At 29.7% G+C, this 22,685-nt stretch overlaps 1 protein-coding gene across 8 annotated transcripts; it reads right to left on the reverse strand.

The window, feature by feature from the left end:
• Positions 1–683: 683 nt before the first annotated feature.
• Positions 684–22,288, reverse strand: LOC130447299 (cleavage and polyadenylation specificity factor subunit 6). 8 transcript variants are annotated; one of them, XM_056784038.1, is made up of 7 exons: positions 21,939–22,288; positions 21,375–21,590; positions 20,743–21,318; positions 13,432–13,705; positions 4,763–5,435; positions 2,253–2,273; positions 690–2,068 (listed from the first exon to the last, which is right to left on the reverse strand). In XM_056784038.1, the coding sequence occupies exons 1-7, from the start codon at positions 22,026–22,028 to the stop codon at positions 1,900–1,902; spliced, it is 2,019 nt and encodes a 672-aa protein (XP_056640016.1). In that variant the 5' UTR covers positions 22,029–22,288; the 3' UTR covers positions 690–1,899. The 8 variants fall into 8 exon arrangements, with proteins under 8 accessions (XP_056640018.1, XP_056640019.1, XP_056640016.1 ...); XM_056784035.1 differs by having other exon boundaries at positions 690–2,083; XM_056784037.1 differs by having other exon boundaries at positions 690–2,083; positions 13,432–13,702; positions 21,939–22,279.
• Positions 22,289–22,685: the final 397 nt, after the last annotated feature.

The raw sequence follows: 22,685 nt of genomic DNA on the forward strand, positions 1-22,685 counted from the left end.
GATGTAGCTGTACTCAACGGTTAAGTTAAAAGAATTTTAAAACAATGAAAACTTGCTCCGATACCTTTCAATCGTCTATACATCAATACTTTAGAGCGCAAATGAGCTATGTCCATTTCAGACTACTTTTATAAAACAGCAAGTTTTGATACGTGCTAAACTCTAGTAAAGAAGCTGTATGCCTTTTGATTTTTAAGTCTATTTGTAAAAACATTACAACAAAACTTTTCTTAATTTGGAACCTGTTTTCTATTTATTTAATTAATGGACATGTCAATAAGAATTGGAAGGAACAGTGTGGGTTTTAAATCCAATAATACATTAAAACAATTGTTGGGCTATCCTAAGGATAAAATACCAAATTTGGAATATAGTAAATATTTTGACTTGCAAGTATATTGGGCAAACTAGGAGATCAGTCATTGTCCGGTTTAAAGAGCACATAGCTCGTTTTAAATATGGACGGACCGGAAAATCGAGTATTATCGATCACGCTTGTTAGTTATAATCATGACATAAATATTAATAATGTAGAATTGTTAAAAGTGTATCCAACGATAAATTGTTGGATGTGTTTGAAAGCATTGAAATTGCGAAAAGTAAGAGAAGATTAATTAAAACAGTTCTAGAAATTCCAACTAAGTAACGATCGATAAGTTAAGGGTAAAATAAAATATAACAAGGTCATCTAAATCTCTATTTACATAAGATACAAAATTGTAGTTTTTATATACAAGACCCCAGTTTTTTATTATCATCTATTAAAGAATTTCTAAAAATAACCCTTAAATTGTTGCTTATTTTTGCATATAAAACCGTAAATCAATTACCATGAGGTGTGTTCAAAAAACAAAGTATTTAAATTTTTTTATAAGCTCCTTCAAACACTTGAATTTTTTGGGATATCCTTTTTTGTCATCTATGTTTGTGAAATGTTTATAGTTTCTAAGAGATTTATACCGTTTAGAAGTTTCTTTTTTGCCGATCAGTCTCTTTATAAAAATGAAAATTGCAGAGCTCCTAATAATTTTGAATGAGAATTTTATCATTTAGTACTTGATTTTCTTTATAATGGGTATAAGCACGGATTTCAACCTCGAAATAAACGGAGTATACAATATCTTGTGAGCTTATTGAATCCAATTTTTTATTTTTGTTCAATACTTAAATTCACTTTTTTCTCATGTAATTGTTTAAATTTTTGTTCATTAAATAGATATTTTAAAAAACGCTTTTTTGTACATTCGAAACATTCTGAACCTAGAAAAGGTAAGTGAAAAAATACAAAATTTCATATTTCATATTCCCATGGAAAATAATTAATCCCGAGATGTTATAAAGCAAATAGATCAGTTTAATGGCGATTTCGGCGCACTTTTAATGACTCCCCATAGGAATACGATCTACAAAATGAAAAATTATCATCTTACTTTATTAGAAATGATCTTTTAGAGTTTCATTCACACTTGATTTTAACAATTTAATATGTATCTTAATTTGGTACTACTACACACTGAAATCAAACGCAGATTCTCGTTACATTAAAACTTACTTATTACAAAACCAAAGTATATTTTAGTACATTAAGAAATACTAATTCACTTAAAAAAAGTCTGAAAAAAATTGACATGGGATCACAAATACAAACATTTAAATCACCATTTCGAGTAGAAAGTAAAAACAATCAAATACATACGAAAACAAAAATATTTTGGTTCCTGGATAGAAATGAAGATTTCTACATTGGAGATATTAACTTGGACCCTGTAGAACCACAACAATAAAATTAATAAGTTCCACAACGATGATTCTATAGAAATTCCATATCAACTCAAAGCCGATTAAATTTACGAGTGAATGTTTGTATTTGTGATCCAAATAATTAGATATTTCAATGTTTTAATGTCTAGATCTGTGACTGTCATCACCTCTTCTGTCACGTTCTCTATCACGATCGCTATCCCTTCGAGCTTCTCGTTCTCGTTCGCGATATCTGTCTTCGTAATATCTTGAAGATTTTGTTATGTCAGTACTGGCTTCTACGGGATCAGGAGATTTGTTCCTCGACCTAGATACACGGGATCTGTGAAGCAACCGATTATTAAATAATAACTTTCCATTACAGATTTCTTAGTTTTTTTTTGGGTATCATCTAAAGAATTTTTAATGATTATTAATGTATTAATGGTCGAGAAATTCTTTAAATGATCCCCAGTGGGATTAATACATCCCTTATATATATTTATACTTACACTTTAGATTTTTCTTTCTCTCTGAAAAATAAAAAAAAAACAGCTTTCATATAAAAACATTAACCAATATTCCTTTATCTTCTCAGAGAAAATGAAAAATCAAAAATAAATTCCAAATATGAAATTTCTTCAGAAAATAACGGAAATTTCAATAGTCCACTAAGGAAAATGTTACATAGAGCCATGTCTGGCTAATATGGAAGCTGGTACATCGTTACAGTACTTTCTTCTTCACCTAATAGTGACGAAAGAGGCATTTAGCGACGCTCACAGGCTAATCCAGACAGTAAAACTAAAGCTAGGAAATCTTATAGGTCACCTAAGAATTCTAGAGCTGATAAAGCTAGAAAGCAGTGACAAATCAATGACCATATGCTTAGCAACAAACCATCTTTCTGGTATACAGATGGTTTAAATTTAGCGCAAAAAGCTGGATTGGGTATTTGTGGACCAAGATACAAGCTCTCCATCCTTCTAGGCAAGTATACAGCCTCGCCAAAAAAAATCGACGACTCCGTATCTAGGACCAGACCTACTGGGGTCTCATAAGATGCCACATTGATAATCAACTGAACGGATGGCTAAAGAATCAGATGGAATCTTACTGGAGAAACACTCCAGGCCTAAGATAATCCAAAAGATTCATAAATATAACAGCTAAGAAATTTGAAAAACTTGTCGTTAAGCCCAGAAACGACACGAGACTGGTGGTTGGTCTTTCGGCAAGTCACTTTCCCGAAGTCTCAAGAACTTGTGAAAACCAGAAACGATACAATACTGTTGGTCGGTTTTCAAATAGGTCACTGGTCCGTCAAATACCTTGAGACGGTAGGCATTGAAAAGGCCGACAACCGCAGAATTAGCGAGCAAGCCCTGGAAACAGTAGAGGATCTACTCAGCGAGTGTGCTGCCCATTTCGCTAAAAGGCTTAAGTACCTTGAATGAGTAGTACTAAAGCCAAAACGACTCCCCAGAACAATCTATAATCTATTTTATATAATATCTTTGTTTGTATAAGGTTTGTCATGTACGACCTCTTTGTAGCTTTCATGGCAACGTTTATAGTATTTGTTTTAGACATAACAGACTCGCCTTAGGTAGTTGTTAACATCTCACACATTTTTTTAAACTTGTCAATGTTTAATTTTTAATTAAATATTTCATGCAAATTCTTTGAAAAAATTAAAATCGCCGTATGTCCAACTTTAGCAAATGTTACACACGACATAAATAAGAAAATTACTCTCCCAATTCGAAGTAATACTGAAATTCCCTTTATTTTCTGAAGACATTCTGTATATATCTGTAATAAAATAAAACAAATGGTGAAAACTTGAAAGCGATTTTTCCAAGTAATGAAAACAAATTATTGGGATGGAAAATTTTTACTTTTATATTTTTAATAACGTCTTTTCAAGTAAAAATAATTGTGTCTTGTCCATAGGACATTAGATAATGATCAGGAGTTGTCAAAAAACATTATCCCAATGCAAGGTAAAATTTCAAGGACTCGCGAGGAAAAGGAAAAGTCTTATTTATCATTTGCAGACATTTATTCAACTTTCTTTCCAAAAAGATACTCTCCGTTCACTTTACCCTCCATACATTTCATGAAATAGATTCGAAAACATTCATCGAAAGCAGTTGAAAAACATCTAGAATTGTCGATAACTGCATAACTTGTATAGCCAAGGGACAAATTAAATGGTAAAGAAGAATGATTTAATTGGAAAAATAGTATAAAAATTAAGAATTCATTAAATTTATTGAAAACCCTCCAATATTCATCAAAATCACTGGAAAAACATGCAAAATAGTCGATAACTGTATACTTATATAGTCAAAGGACAAAGAAGAATCATTTAAGTGAAAAAAAAAACAATACAAAAATTAAGAATTCTTGAAATGTGTTGAAAACTCTCAAACATTTATCAAAAGCACTCGTAAAATATCCAGAATAGTCCATAACTGCAAAACTTATACAGTCAAAGGACAAGTTAAATGGTAGAGAAAAATCATTTAACTGAAAAAAACACTACAAAAATCATTGTAACTGGAAAACACTACAAAAATCAATAACTCATGAAATTTGTCAAAAACCTCCCAATTTTCAACACAAACATTCACAAAACATCCAGAATAGTGGATAACTGTATAACTTATATAGTCAAAGGACAAGTTAAATGGTAAGAGGAATCATTTAACAAAAAAAAAACAATAGAAAAACGAATAATTCATAAAATTTGTGGAAAACCCTCAACATTGATCACAAGCATTCGAAAAACATCTTGAATAATCCATAACTGCATAACTTATATAGTCAAAGGACAAGTTACATGAGAATGAAGAATAATTTAACTGGAAAACAATAGAAAAACTAAAATTTCATGGAAAAATATGGTGTGATAACGTAAACTCCAATAATATATATATATATATATATATATATATATATATATATATATATATATATATATATATATATATATATAAATTTAAAATCTACTCACGTTTCTTCCGGTTCGCGATCTCTGTAATCCCTTTCTCTTTCTCTATCTGCTCGTTCCCTACTTCGTGATCTATCACGATCTCTATCTCTGTCGCTGTATCTGTCAGAATAGTACCTGTCCCTTTCACGATCACGGTCTCTGTCTCTTTCACGTTCTCTATCTCTACTCCTGTCTCTGTATCTCGAAGATGATCGTTCCCTTCTTGTTCTTCTATGAGATCTATCTCTCGATCTCGATCTATCCCGACGACTTGAACTGTAGCTCTTATCTTCAACGCCTCGCAACGTATCTTGCAAAGAACTGATCAAAATCTTACAGCGATCATCGTTTGCGACTTTAGATTGTTTGATAAGTGATATCGCAGTAACCAATGTTTCAATAGCACTAGCGTATTCGCCAGCAGCTGCGTCTGATACAGCTCTACCGATTGCCGAACTAGAAACTGTTCTATTCCTCGACATGATATCCTCGAATTCTTGTTCGGTCAATTGTGGAATATCGGAGCGGTGATCAGGAGGCGGACCACCGTACGGAGGTTGCGGCATAGATGCAGGCGGACCGTATCCGTGAGGCGGCCCGTGAGGTGGGACGTTGGTCGGGCCCATCGGAGGTCCGTGAGGTGGCCCGACGGGTCCGTGAGGGGGACCTTGTGGTGGTCCTTGAGGTGGCATGACTGCAATATTGATTTCAACACTATTACAATCTACGTCTATGATACCAAAAACTTTTTTTTATAATTTATTCGTTTTTAAAGCATGCTTACTTAAACATAGTTCAATTAAAATTTTAAATAATACAGGAATTTTGAGGTTAAGAAAACGGAAACAAGAAAATATCTAATATTGTTAATTGAGGATTGTTATTTCCGTTATCCTTTAAATAAAAATGAACTGTAAGTATTTTGTATTGAAAATTTATGAAACAAAAATTCGTTATAATTTATAAAATACTTATAGTTCTATTAAACACTAAGTTATTCTAAATCAATCATCGAATGACGAGTTATTTACATGTAAAAATTGTCATTCAATAATTAAAATTCAAATATACATCATTTATTGTAGCTTAATCAAATATTAATAATTAATAATCTTTAATTTGTTTGGTTTTAATAAATAATTCATTATTGACCAAAATTTTTTATATACTATCAAGTACAATAATTATAAATAATATACAGTGAAACCTGGTTAATTGAGACATCAAGGGACCTGCAAATAGGTTTCACTTACCTAGTGTCTCAAATATCCAGGTATAAATAAATATCTGTCTCATTTACAGGGGGTTCCATTAATAGATATCAGAATACAGGGTATTTCACTTAGAGGTGCTAGTATCAAATTAAATAACGGGTTACGTGCACATTATACTAAATTAATTTTAATAAAGGCAATCATACAAATGTAATAAAAAAAAATATTCGTTTTACAAATATGGAACCAGAATGTATCAATCTGTTATTTGAAAGTATCAGCCATTAGATGTTATAAATTTTATCAAATATCTTTTGGTCACCAATTGATGTCATTTCAACTGCTTCGTATTTAGAATTTTTAATAAATTTATTTCCGCGCCCATTTCATCGTCATCTTCTTCATTTTCCAATGAAGAAGATGAGAAGGCATGGACAATGTCGCTTTCAACAAGTTCTACTGAAACTTTTAAATCTTCGTCGACGCTTATAAAATGAGTGAGCAGTACAATTGTCAACATCAGAATTTTTCGCTTCTGCGCTCTCATTACTTGGTTCGAAAAACAGTAGCTTTTCAGCAACTGACATGTTAGCACCCATTATTGAATCTCACTTTTTACTAAGTTTCCCGCCATGAGAAGAATCGCCTTTTGAGATTAAATTTTTTCGGGTATCCTTATAAATTGAGCCCCCAGTTAAAAATTTTAACAAAATAATTGCGTAAAAGAGATTGGGTAATTTGTTAGCATCAACAACGTTACTTTCTTCACAAATTGCTTTGAAAACTATACAGTTTCTTTTTTAAAACCATTCCAATCAACCATTGCAGCTACAAAAATTATGAATACCGAGCCTTCCTGCTAAATTTAATGCATCGGTCCGTTAACCGGAACTTCTTTGTTACTTCATCCATGTTAGCAAACGCTGTTCAAGTTCAGGATTTTCTGATAAACGTACACCTTTTAGTTTTCCTCGACCTTTGTGATCAAATTTTATTTTCATAAACGGATATCAACTAAAGCTGAAGGTCATTGATGCGGAATTTGCAGGTAGAGTAAGTTAACAGTTATAGAGCAGAACGTGTGACGCAGCCGTATAAATAACTGACTGGAGGAATGTGGTGGACGAAGCCAAAACTCTTTAAGGGTCGTAGTTATAGGAAGTAACTATGATGATAAATCGAATGGACGAGTCCCAGATATAGAAGTTTTCGTCTCACCAACAGAGATAATTAAGTGCCAAAGTACGAGTTCCAGTTTTGGGGGTTTCTCATTTATTCAGTACCCACTTAACCAAGTTTCACTGTATAAGGAGAGTATTACTAAGATCGGGTATTTTTATTTATCAGAATTATTCACAAAACTAGTCATATTAATATAATTTATGAAAATATATAAAAAAATATTCCACACAAGAATTTACTACCCCTAAAAGTTTTCAAGCAAATATTGTCGACTCTACCGGGTGTGATTGAGACTTGAACCAACCCTATAACTTTTAAATCTTTTGATCGATTATGTGTTAGGACTGATTTCTAATTTTTTTACTACTGAATACTGAGATGGAACAAAGTGTATATTTTCACATATTTGAGTTATTCAGCTTCAAATGCATGAATTGCATCAAGCAAATTTCAATTCCAACGCCATTTTAATTTGAAATTTCGGTTTTAAAACATAAACCATCCAATGGAGAACCTTTAGACATGGTTCATTTGTAATATATGCAATATTTGCACATGGGATTTGTTTGTGACATGTCATGAAGCTTTAGTTAACACTAGTACGACATTTAGAACAATTTCTTCATCACTATTTACAATAAAAAGTTATTTTGTTCAATTTTAATAATTATTACAGGGATAGATCATGTAAACAAAAACCAATCATCAAAAAATATGGATTAGGAAATTTATTACCCTCATTTGAACTAATTCAACAAAACTTTTGGCCAATTTTGTTCAAAACTAATAGTCTACGAATGTTACGATAATAACAGCTAATACAATAAATGGTTTTGATATTATAATTATCAAATTTGGTAACTTCAAAATGGATTCAGATAAAATTAATTGATTCAAGAACAAATTTTTTTTCGAACGTAAACGATTATTAATAATAAAACGATATTCTAATTTGTTTATTTGAAATTATTTTATTGGATAAATTGATAGGGCGGAACTTTTGTCAAGTCCATAATCACAATTAAATACATTGAAACTATAACGATAAACTCAAAATAATAATTTTTTTCAATGATAAAATATTTGCCTTGTACATATTATTATTGGTATTAATTAGAAAGTAGTTAAACAGGTTTAAATAAAAATTATATAAAACTCAATTGATTTTATTAGAAATTTGTAATATAAAAAACAATTGTTCTTAAAACAACTGTCAGTCTTTCTTATCACAGCCTGATTATAATAACATGAAAGTACAGTCTATTAAAATATAATTTTGTTTTTTTCTTAAATTGTTATCACAAATAGTCCATAACATCAGATTTATTTTTTTTTTAGAAGTACAATTTCGGTAGTCTCGAGTTTTATAAATTTGTAAAATTTTAGTTGGCACTCAATATATTGATACCTCAAAATTTATTCCAGCAAACAGTAACTGTCAAGTATCAATAAAAAAAAAATTAAAATTTCACTGTATCAATCTCAACTATTATTGTCAATTTTATATACCTGTTGCTCGATAATCAATAAGCAATTTATTTGGAAGGTTTTTTAAAATATTGACAATTTTACATGCATGTTGCTAATGCCACATGTTAAATCAATCAGCAATTTACTTGGAAGGCTTTTTTTTACATGCCTGTTGCTGATGCTACATGATAATCAATCAGAAATTTATTTGGAATGTTTTTTAAAATATTATTGACATTTTTAGATGCCTGTTCACCCATGCTTTTTCATTACATTACATGCAATTTATTTGCGAGCTTTTTTTTTAAAGACTATTTTTTTGGGGGGAATTTCAAATAAAAAACTACTTAAATCTGCATTAAAAATAAAACGTGATCCTAGTTAAGTTGGTAGATAATGGTGTAAAACACTTTGATACATAGAATTTAGATGAAATTGAAACTGTAAAGTTATTTCAAACATACTTCAAATGCACGAAAAGTGTATACATAAGGGTCGTCTTTATTTTTTCTTCTTGCCCATTATACTGTGGGACTCCACAACTTTTTAAAACGTGTTCATATTTTTATCTAATATGATTCTTGTAAGATAAATCAATAAATATCACATAAAAGAATATTTTTCATTATTTTTAGGTTAGTTTTAAAAATAACTAGAATTTAGGCTTTTAGACCAGAATAGTCCCTTGAAGGGCAGAGCTTTAGGATTAATAGAGTGGAATTTCAATGTATATATATAATTTTTTATATAAAAAACATATTTGGTTAGATTGATTATTGGAAATGCAATGTTTTATAATGTGAACAAAAAATACGAAATTAAAATCATTTAAACGGGATTTAATCAAAAAAATTGGTATTACAAAACTCGAGAATACAAGAGACTTAATGACAAGGTTAAAGTAAATACATATTTCTTTTAATTATCACAATGTTATATCACAGACGATTTCAAAGTATTTTTTACTTTTAATCTCTTGGTTGTACTTAATTTTTTTTTAATTCGATTCCAACACTTTTTATTAGTAAAATGTACAAGTCGTTAACTACTTTCATTCAATTTGTCGCTATTAGAGATATTTTTCGATGGGTTTAAGTATATTATAAACCGTCAAAAATACTAAATTCATTATTATTACGGAAACAAAATCATGTTTCCACTTTATAAAATTATATACGATAATAGCAAATTTAGGATAAAAATTTCTTAGGATGGCCACTAAATAAAATACACAAAATAAAACAAAATGAAATTTGTAAGGTAAGCGATTAAAAACAAGTTTAGAACGTAGTGATAATAACGATCCATTTGTCAATGTATATTTGGATTTTTGAACAATTTTTATCATTAATTTTTATACCAAAGACAAATAGGAAGCAATTTTTAATTTTGACAAACAAATCAGTTTTTAGAAAACAGGGTACTGGGGCTGATAGTTTTGAATTAAAAAGTGCGTAACGGATAAATAAAGAAACTAAAATGATAATCGAACATTAGAAATCTATTTTACTATAAAATTTTCAACATATATCGTTGTTTATAAAATGGGATATGTTTTTGTTGCGAATTTGACATAATTCAATATTTAAATCGACTTTGAAAACAACTGTGGTCTTCTAAATATCATTGTATTGATTTTTTTATAACTAAACTATTTTAAAGTAATTTTCGATTATTACAGAATATACAAGTTTCTTTTTTCTATCAATCAAAAGATTCCTAATGTAAATTCAATCTAGTTTCGATATTAAAATCGTCGATATAATTTTAAAACAGTCAGGCTAATAAATGTTTAAAAAGTACTGCATATTTTTGTTATAAATATACAGTATTTTCTTGCAAATTAAATACCTTTCTTATTTTATAGATCTTTTAATTCTGGAAGAAAAAGTTCAGGAAATAACTATTAAAATTAAAAATATTATACGAAAAAATCTAACAATTGAAATTAATTAGTTTTAAGTGGGAAGCATGCTTTGGAGGCTTGAAAAAATCGATTTTTTTCGCATAAATATTCTACACTATTCAAGAATGTGCCCCAAAAATTCTAAAAGCAAATTCGAAATATTTTACAGAAGAAATAGTGAGCAAGCACCAGTAAGTAATTAGTAATCTCGAATCTTGTTTCAACACATTGTACAGACTTAGTATACAGTTTTGTGACAAGTATTCTTAGAATGGTGAACTTCTTGATTGATATAATCTGTAATTTTGAATACGAGGTATGTCTAGTGTAATAACATTGGAGGAAGTACCAAGAACTGGTTCGTTGGGCAGTTTCTGAGATAGTTTCAGGTTATGTTACAGTGCAATGGCGCGAAAAGAACTCGAAATATTTTAATTTTAAACGACAAAGAATCGGTTTGTGACAGGAATGTATCATGGCACATTCAATTTAATTTTGATGAAAGGTGAGTTGTTACCGGATTTTTATTCCAATAATTATATTAATGTCATATTTTTTTATTACAAGGTTTTTTTCTCCCAAAATCAACATTCAATTGGTTAAAAATACATCGACGGAAAGAAATAAATTAGGAGACATAACTAAAAATCCATGAATCACTAATGAATCTTTTTTTCCGATATAAAACTTGCAACAATTGAAGTCGAAAGTTGTGGAGCAATAAAGATCACGAATCAATACATACCTAATATACAGTGTAATCTAAAAATATACATACATAGAAAATCTGTTGCAACGTCGACAACTAATTAATTTTATGCTACAAGTCCGTGAAGGCATTAGTTCACTAATATTTTTTTTTAAATTACACATGTGTGAATAAATTTAGAATGTTAACATCGTACTTTTATATTGCTTCACACTGTTTCGATCAGCATCAATCGATCAAAAATCGATGAAGTTTGTTAAATGAAAAGTAACTTGAAATATGAAAGTAAAAAATTCATAAAAGTGATTCATACTATAATGATTTCGCTGTTAGAAATTATTTGTTTACCTAATTTTATTACCATTATTTCCATCAAGTCACATGGTAAAGAAAATTTTCAATTTTTCTTTTCATTTCACAAAAAATATACTAAATATATCGTATAAATTTCAATAGTTTGGACTAAAGTGAAAAAATTGACTTATTATTTAGAATTTCGAATAGCTCTCTTTGGGCTATTCGCTTGATATAATAAAACGAGTCCTTTTCACGTTCCATGAATCTAAAATATAACCTCGATTGTGATTAATAGAACGCGGACAACTTATTTGTGCGTCCCTGTATGTTAAATCCGTGTATTTATTCAAAATTCCTGTTTTATATTGATTTTATTATTGAGCACGCACCTTATCGACCCTGTTTTTTGTAGCCACTTCAGAGAGTAACATTAAATAATACATATTTTTAACATACAGTGTATTAAAAAAATTTACTGTTTTATTATACCCGGGATTATGAAAAAGTTTTCTCAATAATAAAATCAATATAAAACAGAAATTTTGAGTAAATACACTGATTTAAGATACAGGGACGCCCAAATAAGTTTTCAGGGAACTATTGGTGATAATCGAGGTTATATTTTAGATTCATGGAACGTAAAAAGGACGGGTTATTACATCGAGCGAATAGCCTGAAAAGGACTATTTGAAATTTAGCGGAACACACCGAACAAGTGGTCGACGAATATAATAAGCAATTTCTTGGCACTTTTTTAATTCTTCTTCTAGTGTCGGTATCTAGTAATTGCATCATAGATAAATTCGATGATTTTATGCTTAGAAGACAGCCAAGGGGCCGTGAAGCACATGGGCCTTCAGATAGGCCCCCGCCGTAACCCATTTGACGTTACCAAAGCCTATCAGGTGCTTTGGCTTCAACCTTTTAATGTCATTAGGTAGGCTGGGGGATTTCCCTAGATAACATGGTCCGCAGTTTCATCCTTCTACATGCACCAACGGTAAGATTTTTGTTCTTTGAAATCTTTACTTCCTGATGGTGTAAGAAAATGTTACCATCACCACGGTAAAATTTCTCAGAAAAGAACTTGTACAATTTTTAGTTGTTTATTAAATTTTTCCACTCTAATTACACGAAAAACCACGAAAGATTCCATCTAAAAATTGTACATAATGAAATTTTCGGATACGAATTTTTTGCCTTTTCTGAGAAAGTTTACCATGGTGATGGTAATATTTTTTACACCATCTAGTAGTAGAGATTTCAACGAATCAAAGTCTCAATTATTTTGTTTGAAAAAAAAAGCTGATATTTTGACGGGACAATTTTCGTTCGAATATTAGGGCACTAGTCAAAATAACGTGAAAAAATAAATATTTTAATTCAAGTAAATAACATAAAAAGGTAAATTTTTAACGAATTTTGTGAAAAAAAACCGAAAAACTTGTAGATCTTCTAATTAACTACAACTTTGCCATTTAACCTTTTTCCATAGGACTTGTGATTTTGCCAGAAATCGAGATAAATCGTTTTTTACCCTTAAAAACTCACCCCCTCTCCTTTCCCAGCCTCAGGTCCCCCGTAAATTATTTTTCCTTTTATTTTTACCATATTCTCTTTCTTCTCCAATAGGTTCCATCCTACTATTATATTTTTTTCCAATTTTTATTATATTTGAAGTCTATAGACAAATATACAATCAAAAAGTATTCAACGAAAAGACTTTTTTTCTTTTATATTTCTTTGATATGTTTTGTTGTAAAATTGGGTAAACAATAATTTAAATTCATATTCCTGTTCGTAAATAATAAAATAATAACCCGAGTGGCCATCCGACGCGAACACACTTTGTTCATATTAAAATCGAACGTTCCTACACATCTAAAAAGAAAAAATGAAAATTTTACAATACCAGGCCCTGGTCCAGGCATATGTTGAATCGGCGGCGGCGGTCCTCCCCCTTGTTGAAAGAAAGCGGGATTAACGTGAGGCGCTGGCCCTTGCGGCGGCGGTGCTCCAGGAGGTCCCATCGGTGGCGGACCTCTCGGACCCATATTGGGACCTTGCATATGCGGTGGACCTTGAGGATATCCTTGCTGCATCGGTGGACGATTCCATTCAGGACGCATCGGAGGTGGACCTTGAGTCGGCATACCTCTAGGTGGACCTTGTTGTGGTGGTCCCTGCTTATAATACGTTACAAATTGAAAGTCTAGAGAAATAGATTCATTTCCAGCGTAAATATTCTAATTATATATAAATTAAAACACTCAGATGTTTCCAATTAGCAATAAAATAATAAAACGTAAAACAATTTTTTTTAAACGGATTAATCAACATTAGTGGCTATAATGCCATCAATTATTTGCCAAATATTCAATTAATGCACCAATTTATTGCAATTAAAAACATCCAACTTCTTAAATAATTATGTCAAAGAGACAAACTGAGTTTTATATCATAGGAACGTTTTCATGATAATGCAGTTCTAATACACTATAGGGATGTTAACAATTATAATTGAATATATAAAAAATCGAATATCTGTTTCCACAGCAAACCAATAGAGCAGTTTAGTGTCAATTTAGAGCCTCTTTTATAGAAATAAGAAGAAAGTGACACAAAAATAAGAACGAAAAGACTTACCGGGTAGACAACATTGTACATAGTTGATAATTCTATGAGGTAAATAGTGAAAATAAACTTTTAGAGAATCAAATTTGTAGTTGAGCAAACAAAAGTCTGAACTTCTTATTCTATATGAATATCTGTTTCCACAGAAAACCAATAGAGCAATTTAGTGTCAATATAGAGCCTCTAATATGAAATTAGAAGTATACCAACAAGACATTGGATTACACAAACATAAGAATGATACAAAATTTATAATTCTATGTAGCTAATATTGAAAATGAACCCAAATTTATAATTACGCAATGAAAATTCTAAACTTCTCATCCTACACGAATATTTGTTTCTACAGCAAGCCAATAGAACAGTTTAGTATCAATATAGAGCCTCTAAAATGAAATTAGAAGAAAGTATGCGAACAACAGATTGGATGACATAAACATAAGAACAAAAAGGCTTACCGGATAGACAACATGATACATAATTAATAATTCTATGTAGATAATATTGAAAAGAATGTTTTAGATAATCAAATTTGTAGTTAAGCAATCAAAATTCTAAACTTCTCATCCTATACGAATATTTGTTTCTACAGCAAGTCAATAGAACAGTTTAGTGTCAATATAGAGCCTCTAAAATGAAATTAGAAGAAAGTATGAGAACAACAAATTGGATGACATAAACATAGGAATGAAAAGGCTTACCGGATAGACAACATGATACATAATTAATAATTCTATGTAGATAATATTGAAAATAATGTTTTAGATAATCAAATTTGTAGTTAAGCAATCAAAATCTAAACTACTTATCCTATACAAATGTTACCACAGCGAGCCAATAGAACAGTTTATTATCAATTTAAAACTTTAATATGAAATTAGAATAATAATTAATACTTTCTCTTTCTCTCTTAGCAGTAACTTTACTAAACCAAGCAAATGAGAGGATGTTATTAAAAATGGGGCTGACAACGATACATTATGATAAAGAAAGGTGAGTTGAAAAATGTTCTGAGAACCGATTGTTAAATTCCCAAAGTCCATTAGAAATATTGTATGCATTATATTTGATTTAGCATTTCACTATGATTTGAAAAAAAAATGGAAACTTATTTTAAACTGATAAAACTATTGTAAAAAACGTTTTGAAGTTTTATAATACAATAACTCGAAAACAAATTATTTTTTAAGCATTGCGTTATTTGGGTGACAGGGAATTATTTGTTAAATTTTGATTCACATGATTCCTATCGAATTGTATTTAAAAAAAATATACATAAACAAATTTCAGTTTTTCCAAATCATATGAAAACTTAAAATAAAAGTTTCCAAAGTTGATATTTCTCAAGAAGATTAGTTTTATAGTAAATTTTTTTGTTTTATATAAATTTTATTATAAAAAATTTGTATTTTACGATTAATTTTCAACATTTATTAATGCGTTAGTTTTTATTTTATTTCAATTTGAATATGCCAATCAGAATTTAATAGATATTTCTCTATATCACATTTTACAAATAACACAATGCAAATTATAAACTAGTCTTTGAGGAAATATATTACTACAACTACACACGATATTTCAATTTTAAAAAGTCCTATTCTAGTAGTTTGTTAAGTATACATTAAAATATAACATACAAACAATTAAAAAAATATGTTTATAATTGTTAAGGGAAATAAAGAAAAATTAGACTTCAGTAAAATAGAAAACAGAAGTTTCGATGAGAATGAAATTGTTCAATTATGTTAAAAAAATTAAAAATTCACATTTATAGGTTATAATCGTGAAGCCACTGTGTATTGTTATATTCACATTTTTTAAAAAGTTTTCTATAGAAAAAAAGGTTTTAGTGAGTTTACTTTTCATTTTTCACATCAAGACTGTAAAACATGAAAATTTTGGTATGTAAAAAAACAGTACAGCAATTTTTGAACTTGTGCTGCCTTTAGAGAATGCACTCATTCTAACGTCGAATCCATGACTGGAAAGCTTCCAATTGCTGTTTTGTGACCTTCTTAATATCGGACATGGTCTACATTCTCACATTCTATCACTCTTTCAATTACTACTATATTTCATCCACTGAATTGGTTTTCATACCATAGATAAACAAGTACAATGAATTGCCAGCATAATATTTATTCAAAAAAAAAACAAGAAAGCTTTCAAGAAATGACTAAGCAACTACAATACAGATTTAGAAGCCTTGTTAATAAAACAAACATCAAGAAGAAATAGAGAGAACTGAACTATGCAGTAAACAAAACAATTAGGGTGGTTTGGGTGATTCATTTCCGAAAAAATTTTTTTTTCAATGCTCAAGCTAAATAAATCTACATATAAAAAAAATCTCACCAAGTTTGAGCTTTTAACATTTAAAATGCATGTGAAAACAATTTTTTTTTCAAATTTGTAATACTCACTTTTCACAATATCAGTTTGATGGACCTTGTGGGAAATTTTATGCCCTTCGAAATCGTTTTAGAGTTTTTTTTGTAACTCGCACTGGTTCATCAATAGGAGAAAAAATATATTTTTTTATAAACTATGCTTTAACGACTCCTATTGGTGAACCAGTGAAAAAAAAACTCTAAAAGGATTTTGAAGAACATAAAATTCCTCACAAGGTCCATCAAACTGAATTGCAGTATTATAAAAAGTAAGTATTAGGAATTTGAGAAAAAATTTTCTTCTCACATGTATTTTAAATGGAAAAACTTTATATTTAAATTAATATGAAGAGCTCAAACTTGGTGAAATTTATAACTTCAATTAGCGAAATTTCTCGTTTTGTATTGACCATTCTGGGTTAGTTGTATCTCAAATAGTACTAAATTTGTTGTGATATATACATTGATTATTATAGAAAGAAATCTTTGTTGTGGTAGCATACAAATCAGTCAAAATTGACTAGACAGTAGCTTAAAAGACTCACAAGATCCAGATAAACCTTTCTTATAGTGGGTTACGATACAGCTAGAGCTTTCCGAAAGAAAAAAAACCTCATCTACTATTGATATCAAAACGTTAATTACAAATATACATTTTATTCCGGTGGACATTAAAGAAAAATACTGAATGTATAGGAAACCAGACCGGACACTTTGAAATGTTCTGAAGCTTTGAACAATTTAGTCAAAAAATAGTCAAAATTAAAATAGGTCAGAGGGGTTGTTCCGTTGGTTAGGGAATTCTTCTTAAAAACATCCGTACTACAGGGTTTTAGTCACAATAATCAAGGTTTGTAACTACTGAAAATTTGTAAGTTTCTCTAAATTCGATTTGTCAACTTCCCCCCTTATCTCTATTTCGATTTTCATAAATATTTGATAACTTATAAAGGTGAAAGATGGGAAAGAAGTATAACCTAACCAACCCAAAACATCATTCCAATGTAACTATATAAAAATATGGACGAATCATTTCTTTTTAAATAACAAGCATTCAATGTAACATATAATTTAATTTATATATTTATCCGATTGATAATCAAAACTGCTCAATATACATAAACAAATTCATCAACACAGGAACAAACTTCTAAAATCCGATATGCTTAACAAATACCTTTATTTACTATACAACTTCTGTTCAATTTTTTTTTGTTTCTGTAAATTTAAATAAGGGTTAGATCATCTGGAGTGATCCAATGAAGGTTGATAACTATTTTTTATTTCGACAAATTTTTTATGTGTTATTAAATGTATAATTAGGACCTCAAAACAAATTTTGTTGGAGCATGGAATTTTTGGGCTTTGTAGGCATCAGCAGTAAATTGAATATCTTTGTACAAAATAGAGCTACAACAATGAGACTCATACCGTTATTTTCTATGAAATCCCCTCTAATAAAACAAGCATCAATGCCTTGACATTGTCCTTTTATTTTGAAGAAAAGTTTGAACAAAATGCCCTTTTTAAAGCCTAGTTTTAATTATACGGTTAATAACATAAAAAATTTGTCAAAATAAACAATCGTCAAGCGACCAAAAATTTTTTCATTCTCTCACTTAAGATGAATTGACCCCACCAATGGTAGATTTTATATTTGCCGAGATATAATCGAAAATATTCAAAACTATGTAAAATCTAGTTATACATTAATTTATTTAGATGGTATAAAATGAACGAAAAAATACAAGAAACCGTTATATGAACAATCCAAGTTGTTAATGTCAATTTTATTTCCAACAAAAAACATTCAAAAATTAGAGTCATTTTTACATACCATACACAAATATTTACATTCAACCAATGATTGTATTGATCCGTATGATCTATATTAAACATTCACCGTACCAAAAATTCTAAATATATCTTTCTATTTCTTTACAAGTTATATGACAATAATTCCTTCGGAAAGAATTATATAAAACATTCACGGTATATATTGTATAAATTGAAAATTTGGGAGGTAGGGAGAATATATTTTAATATATAAATACACCCTTATAATTTATATACCTGCATGTCTTTCAGAATCTTTACATAATACCACAAATGTGCATGACCACATGGGATTAAAACTCAAGATATAATCTTAAACAATAAAGTGAGATTAATGGAAAAAAAATCTCCAAGAAATATTTGAAATATAACGTTCATTTACCTGATAGAAATTTGTTTCAATACTTTTCAAACAATTACCACTATTCGTCACCACTTGAGAGTAGTTGACCACCTTAATCAACACAGAATAAAAATAGTGGTACTTTTTTGAAAACACATCAAGTGACAATATTTTATAACGAGTTATCTAATTTCACCACTCACAAAACTCTACATAAATCAGTATGTAATTTCGAAAGGTGTTGCAAGTTGAGGACTCAAAATAAAACTGTTCAAGAGTTTTTTAAAATGCTAACGTTTCCATCTTTCATTTGATTTTTATCAAGGTTATAAATATATGGTACATTATAACTCAATCGTTAAGGAAGATAAACAAGTAAACAAAAATTTGTGAAATTAGAAGTAAAAATAATCAGATAGTGTAACAAATACTGATAATAATAATAATAAAATCAGACAAATTCTCGAAGTTAATGGTTACCCAAGAGAGGACGTCAAGGTTTACCGAGAGTAACAACTTTTATTTTCAGCTTAGGGTAACTGTTGTCATTTACAAAGCTGAAATATGTGGCTAGAGCGTCAAAGATTTCATTAAAGAACAAAGACGAATATAACATTTGAAACCAAGTGAAGAACTATATCAAAACTACAATAAAATATTATTTTCAAGATGACCAAATATTTTTTATATGAAGAATAGAGAGCATCATAATCGTGTGCAATGTTAAGAGACAAAACATAAATTTCAAGTCTGCAAAATTTTTTAGTGTTGACATTATTAAACAGACTACATGCATCAAGTATGAGCAATTTGTTGATATTTAGATATCAAATTGATCATTTTTATTCAAATCTTTAAGTTCAAACAAAAAGCCATTTCTACAAACAAAAATAAATCAAATAACATCTAAATATGAAAAAAAAATATTTTTCCAAACAGTAGGGTATTTGACTATTCCAATAAAATGCAGATATCTAAGCACTGTACAATCAAGCTGAGATAGAATATGTCATCAGAGTAAAAGGACCATTGGATGGGGCATATAGCCAGAATGAACAAAGACAGTTGGGTAAAAAGATGGACAAATGGAGGAAAGCAGTAGAACGAGCACAAGCCTTGTGCATATAAGATTTGTTGAGCTGTTTCATTGAATCAAAGATCAATACCATAAAAAATAATAACAAATCAGAAAAATATTATTTTCAGACTCAACTAAATAATGTGAAGATTAAAATATTTTTTCAATCATGCAATTGTGAATCAAAGGCCCCAAATTTAACATTGCGCTTAAAGTCTTTTGATATAAGAATGAGTAGAAATGACTTTTAGTTGATTTAAAATTCAAAATTAACATCAGTTCAGTATATTTTTAATAAAGTCAAATTAAAATCTGATATTAATAAACCAATACAAACAAAAAAAAACAAGCGTATGAACTTTACTGGTAAATCAAATTATAATATATACAAATATAAAAGACTAAATAGTTTTTCAGACATTTCTATTAATAGCTAAGTTGAATTTTTTACACCTTTAAACTTATAAATACACCCATCTACTGAATACTCATATTCGTTTAGAGACCTGCAGCAAATAAATGTTAAGGGAGAAGATAAACAAAAAAAAATGATAAGATAGTTAAATATTAAAATAAAAACATATGCTTTTTGTGATGATTTATCTCAACTTCAGGTTTTTTTTTCATAGAAAATCAGTGTAAAATGAAGTTTTACCTGTTATTTTTAATTGATTTTCTAGGAAAAATTCCTAAAATCAAGATAAATCATCACAAAAAACATATAAAAAGGTCTAAGAAATAAAAAGTTGTACATGTAGAAAACAAAATAAAAAAGTAACAAAAACAATATAAAAATCCATCAAAATCAACATTTAAATTAAATTATGGTACAATTTGATCATTATGAGAAATATATAAATTGTTAATACATTATTCAATGTTTACAAGTAACTCACAAAATTTACATTTATTTAAGTTGGTATATAAAAGAAAACTTACCATTGGGGGTCTTGGAGGCCCACCTTGACCAGGAGGAGGCGCCATTGGTCTCATACCCATATTAGGACCAGGACCATTAGGTCTTGGTCCGTTCCATTGTGGGTTACCCTGGAATCTTGGAGGTTGTTGATTCATAGAAGGAGGTCCATTGAAACCAGGAGGACCTTGCATTCTAGGACCACCTTGCATACCTGGAAGCATAGGTCTCATGTTGGGACTCATGGGCATTCTACCACCATAGTTTTGCATTGGACCTGAGTGAATATTATTATTAGGATGGCTAGGATGAGGAGGACGTGAATTAGTATTGTTAGTAGGAGAAGGGCGAGTTTTAGACTGACTTTCAAAATTACTTAGAGCTTGTTTTGTGGGAGGGGTGACTACAGGATTTTGGCCGTTGATCTCTTTCTTTGGGAGCAGTTCCATGCAAAGTCTCATGCTTGCTTCTGAGCCCATGGATATGACACAGAATCCTTTTGATTGACCATTGGCGCGATGCTCAAAGAATTTGACTTCATTGAAGTCATTAACACCAATATCATGAATAGCGTTCTCAATGTCTTGATCAGTAGTCCACTGTTGAAACAATCATTATCATTTGATTGTATATATTAAAAGTAGATTGTACATACCCATGTTAAATTGCCAACGTACAGCTGATGTTTTCTTACAGAAGCATTTATATTATTAACAGAAACTGCAGTTCCTGCAAAATTGCCGCTACCATCGTCACTTGCACCGGGAGGTGGATGATGATTAGAATCTCCGGGATTATCTGAATTGTTACCACCAGGAGGAGCAGAGATAACATCGTCATATAAATCTACATTTTCTCCACCAAAATCATCCTAACATATAAAAATAACATTACGAAAAAGTATATTTCGATATTTTTATTTCTGCATGAACATGACTACACATTTTCTGGAATGAATGACTGATTTGTTAATTTAAATCTGTTTTTTATAAAGAAATGTTAAGACTTTACACCATTACTAAGATGGTGTTACAAATATATAAAGAATAACATGAAATGAAATACTAAATTATTCAGTTATGCAAAGAAAATGGCAACATAAACATGGTGGACAAAGAACTAGAAAATCAATACTTCCGGTTTTATCAATTCTATTTTGTGTATAATTGTGAGAGTAAATATAATGCAATATATACATTATATGAAATGTAATGCTTACTTGTGCAAAGTCTTCAATATCGTCTGCATACAAATCTATATCATTTTCTGCCATTTTCATGGAAGGGACGCGATTCCCCGCTTGCATCATGGCTGATGACGTGATACTAGATAAAAACCGGCACAAACATACGCAAGCGCTAAATTTGAATTACAAAAAATATTTACACAACGCAATTAAAAATATAAAAAGTTAAATAAAAAGTAATTCGCGGGTACTACGTAAATAAATGTTATTTTAAAATGTATATCTAATATACCCTAAAACTTTCGAATGAAAATTTACTTTTGATCCATTGGACACAATGGACAAACTACGACTGACGCTACTGCGCTTGCTTCAAAATTGACATTAGATATGTGTCGACCATAGATAAATTAAAATTAGTAGAGGTTAACTTTTCTTTATAATCATCATGAAGAAAGTAGTTGTAACAAAAAAAAACAAAACTCTTTGAAAATATTCATAGGAAGTAAATAAATATTGAATTAATACGAATCAACTCAGGGATGCTCTATCAATGTTATAAAAATTTTGTATTTCTAAGTTCGGTGCGTGACGTCACTGCATGTCTTCACTTTTTTGCTGTTGTTTATAAATATTTTCTTACCATTTATTATTGAAACCTGTAATATTCAAGAGAGAATACAGTTTTCTCTATTGCTTGTCAAATTTTTTTTGTTAGTATAATGATAACCCAATAGGTGGCTATACAATCTCAAAAATAATGCCTTTAATATTAATATA

This window comes from Diorhabda sublineata, chromosome 8 (genome assembly GCF_026230105.1).
Source record: "Diorhabda sublineata isolate icDioSubl1.1 chromosome 8, icDioSubl1.1, whole genome shotgun sequence".
NCBI lineage: Eukaryota > Metazoa > Arthropoda > Insecta > Coleoptera > Chrysomelidae > Diorhabda > Diorhabda sublineata.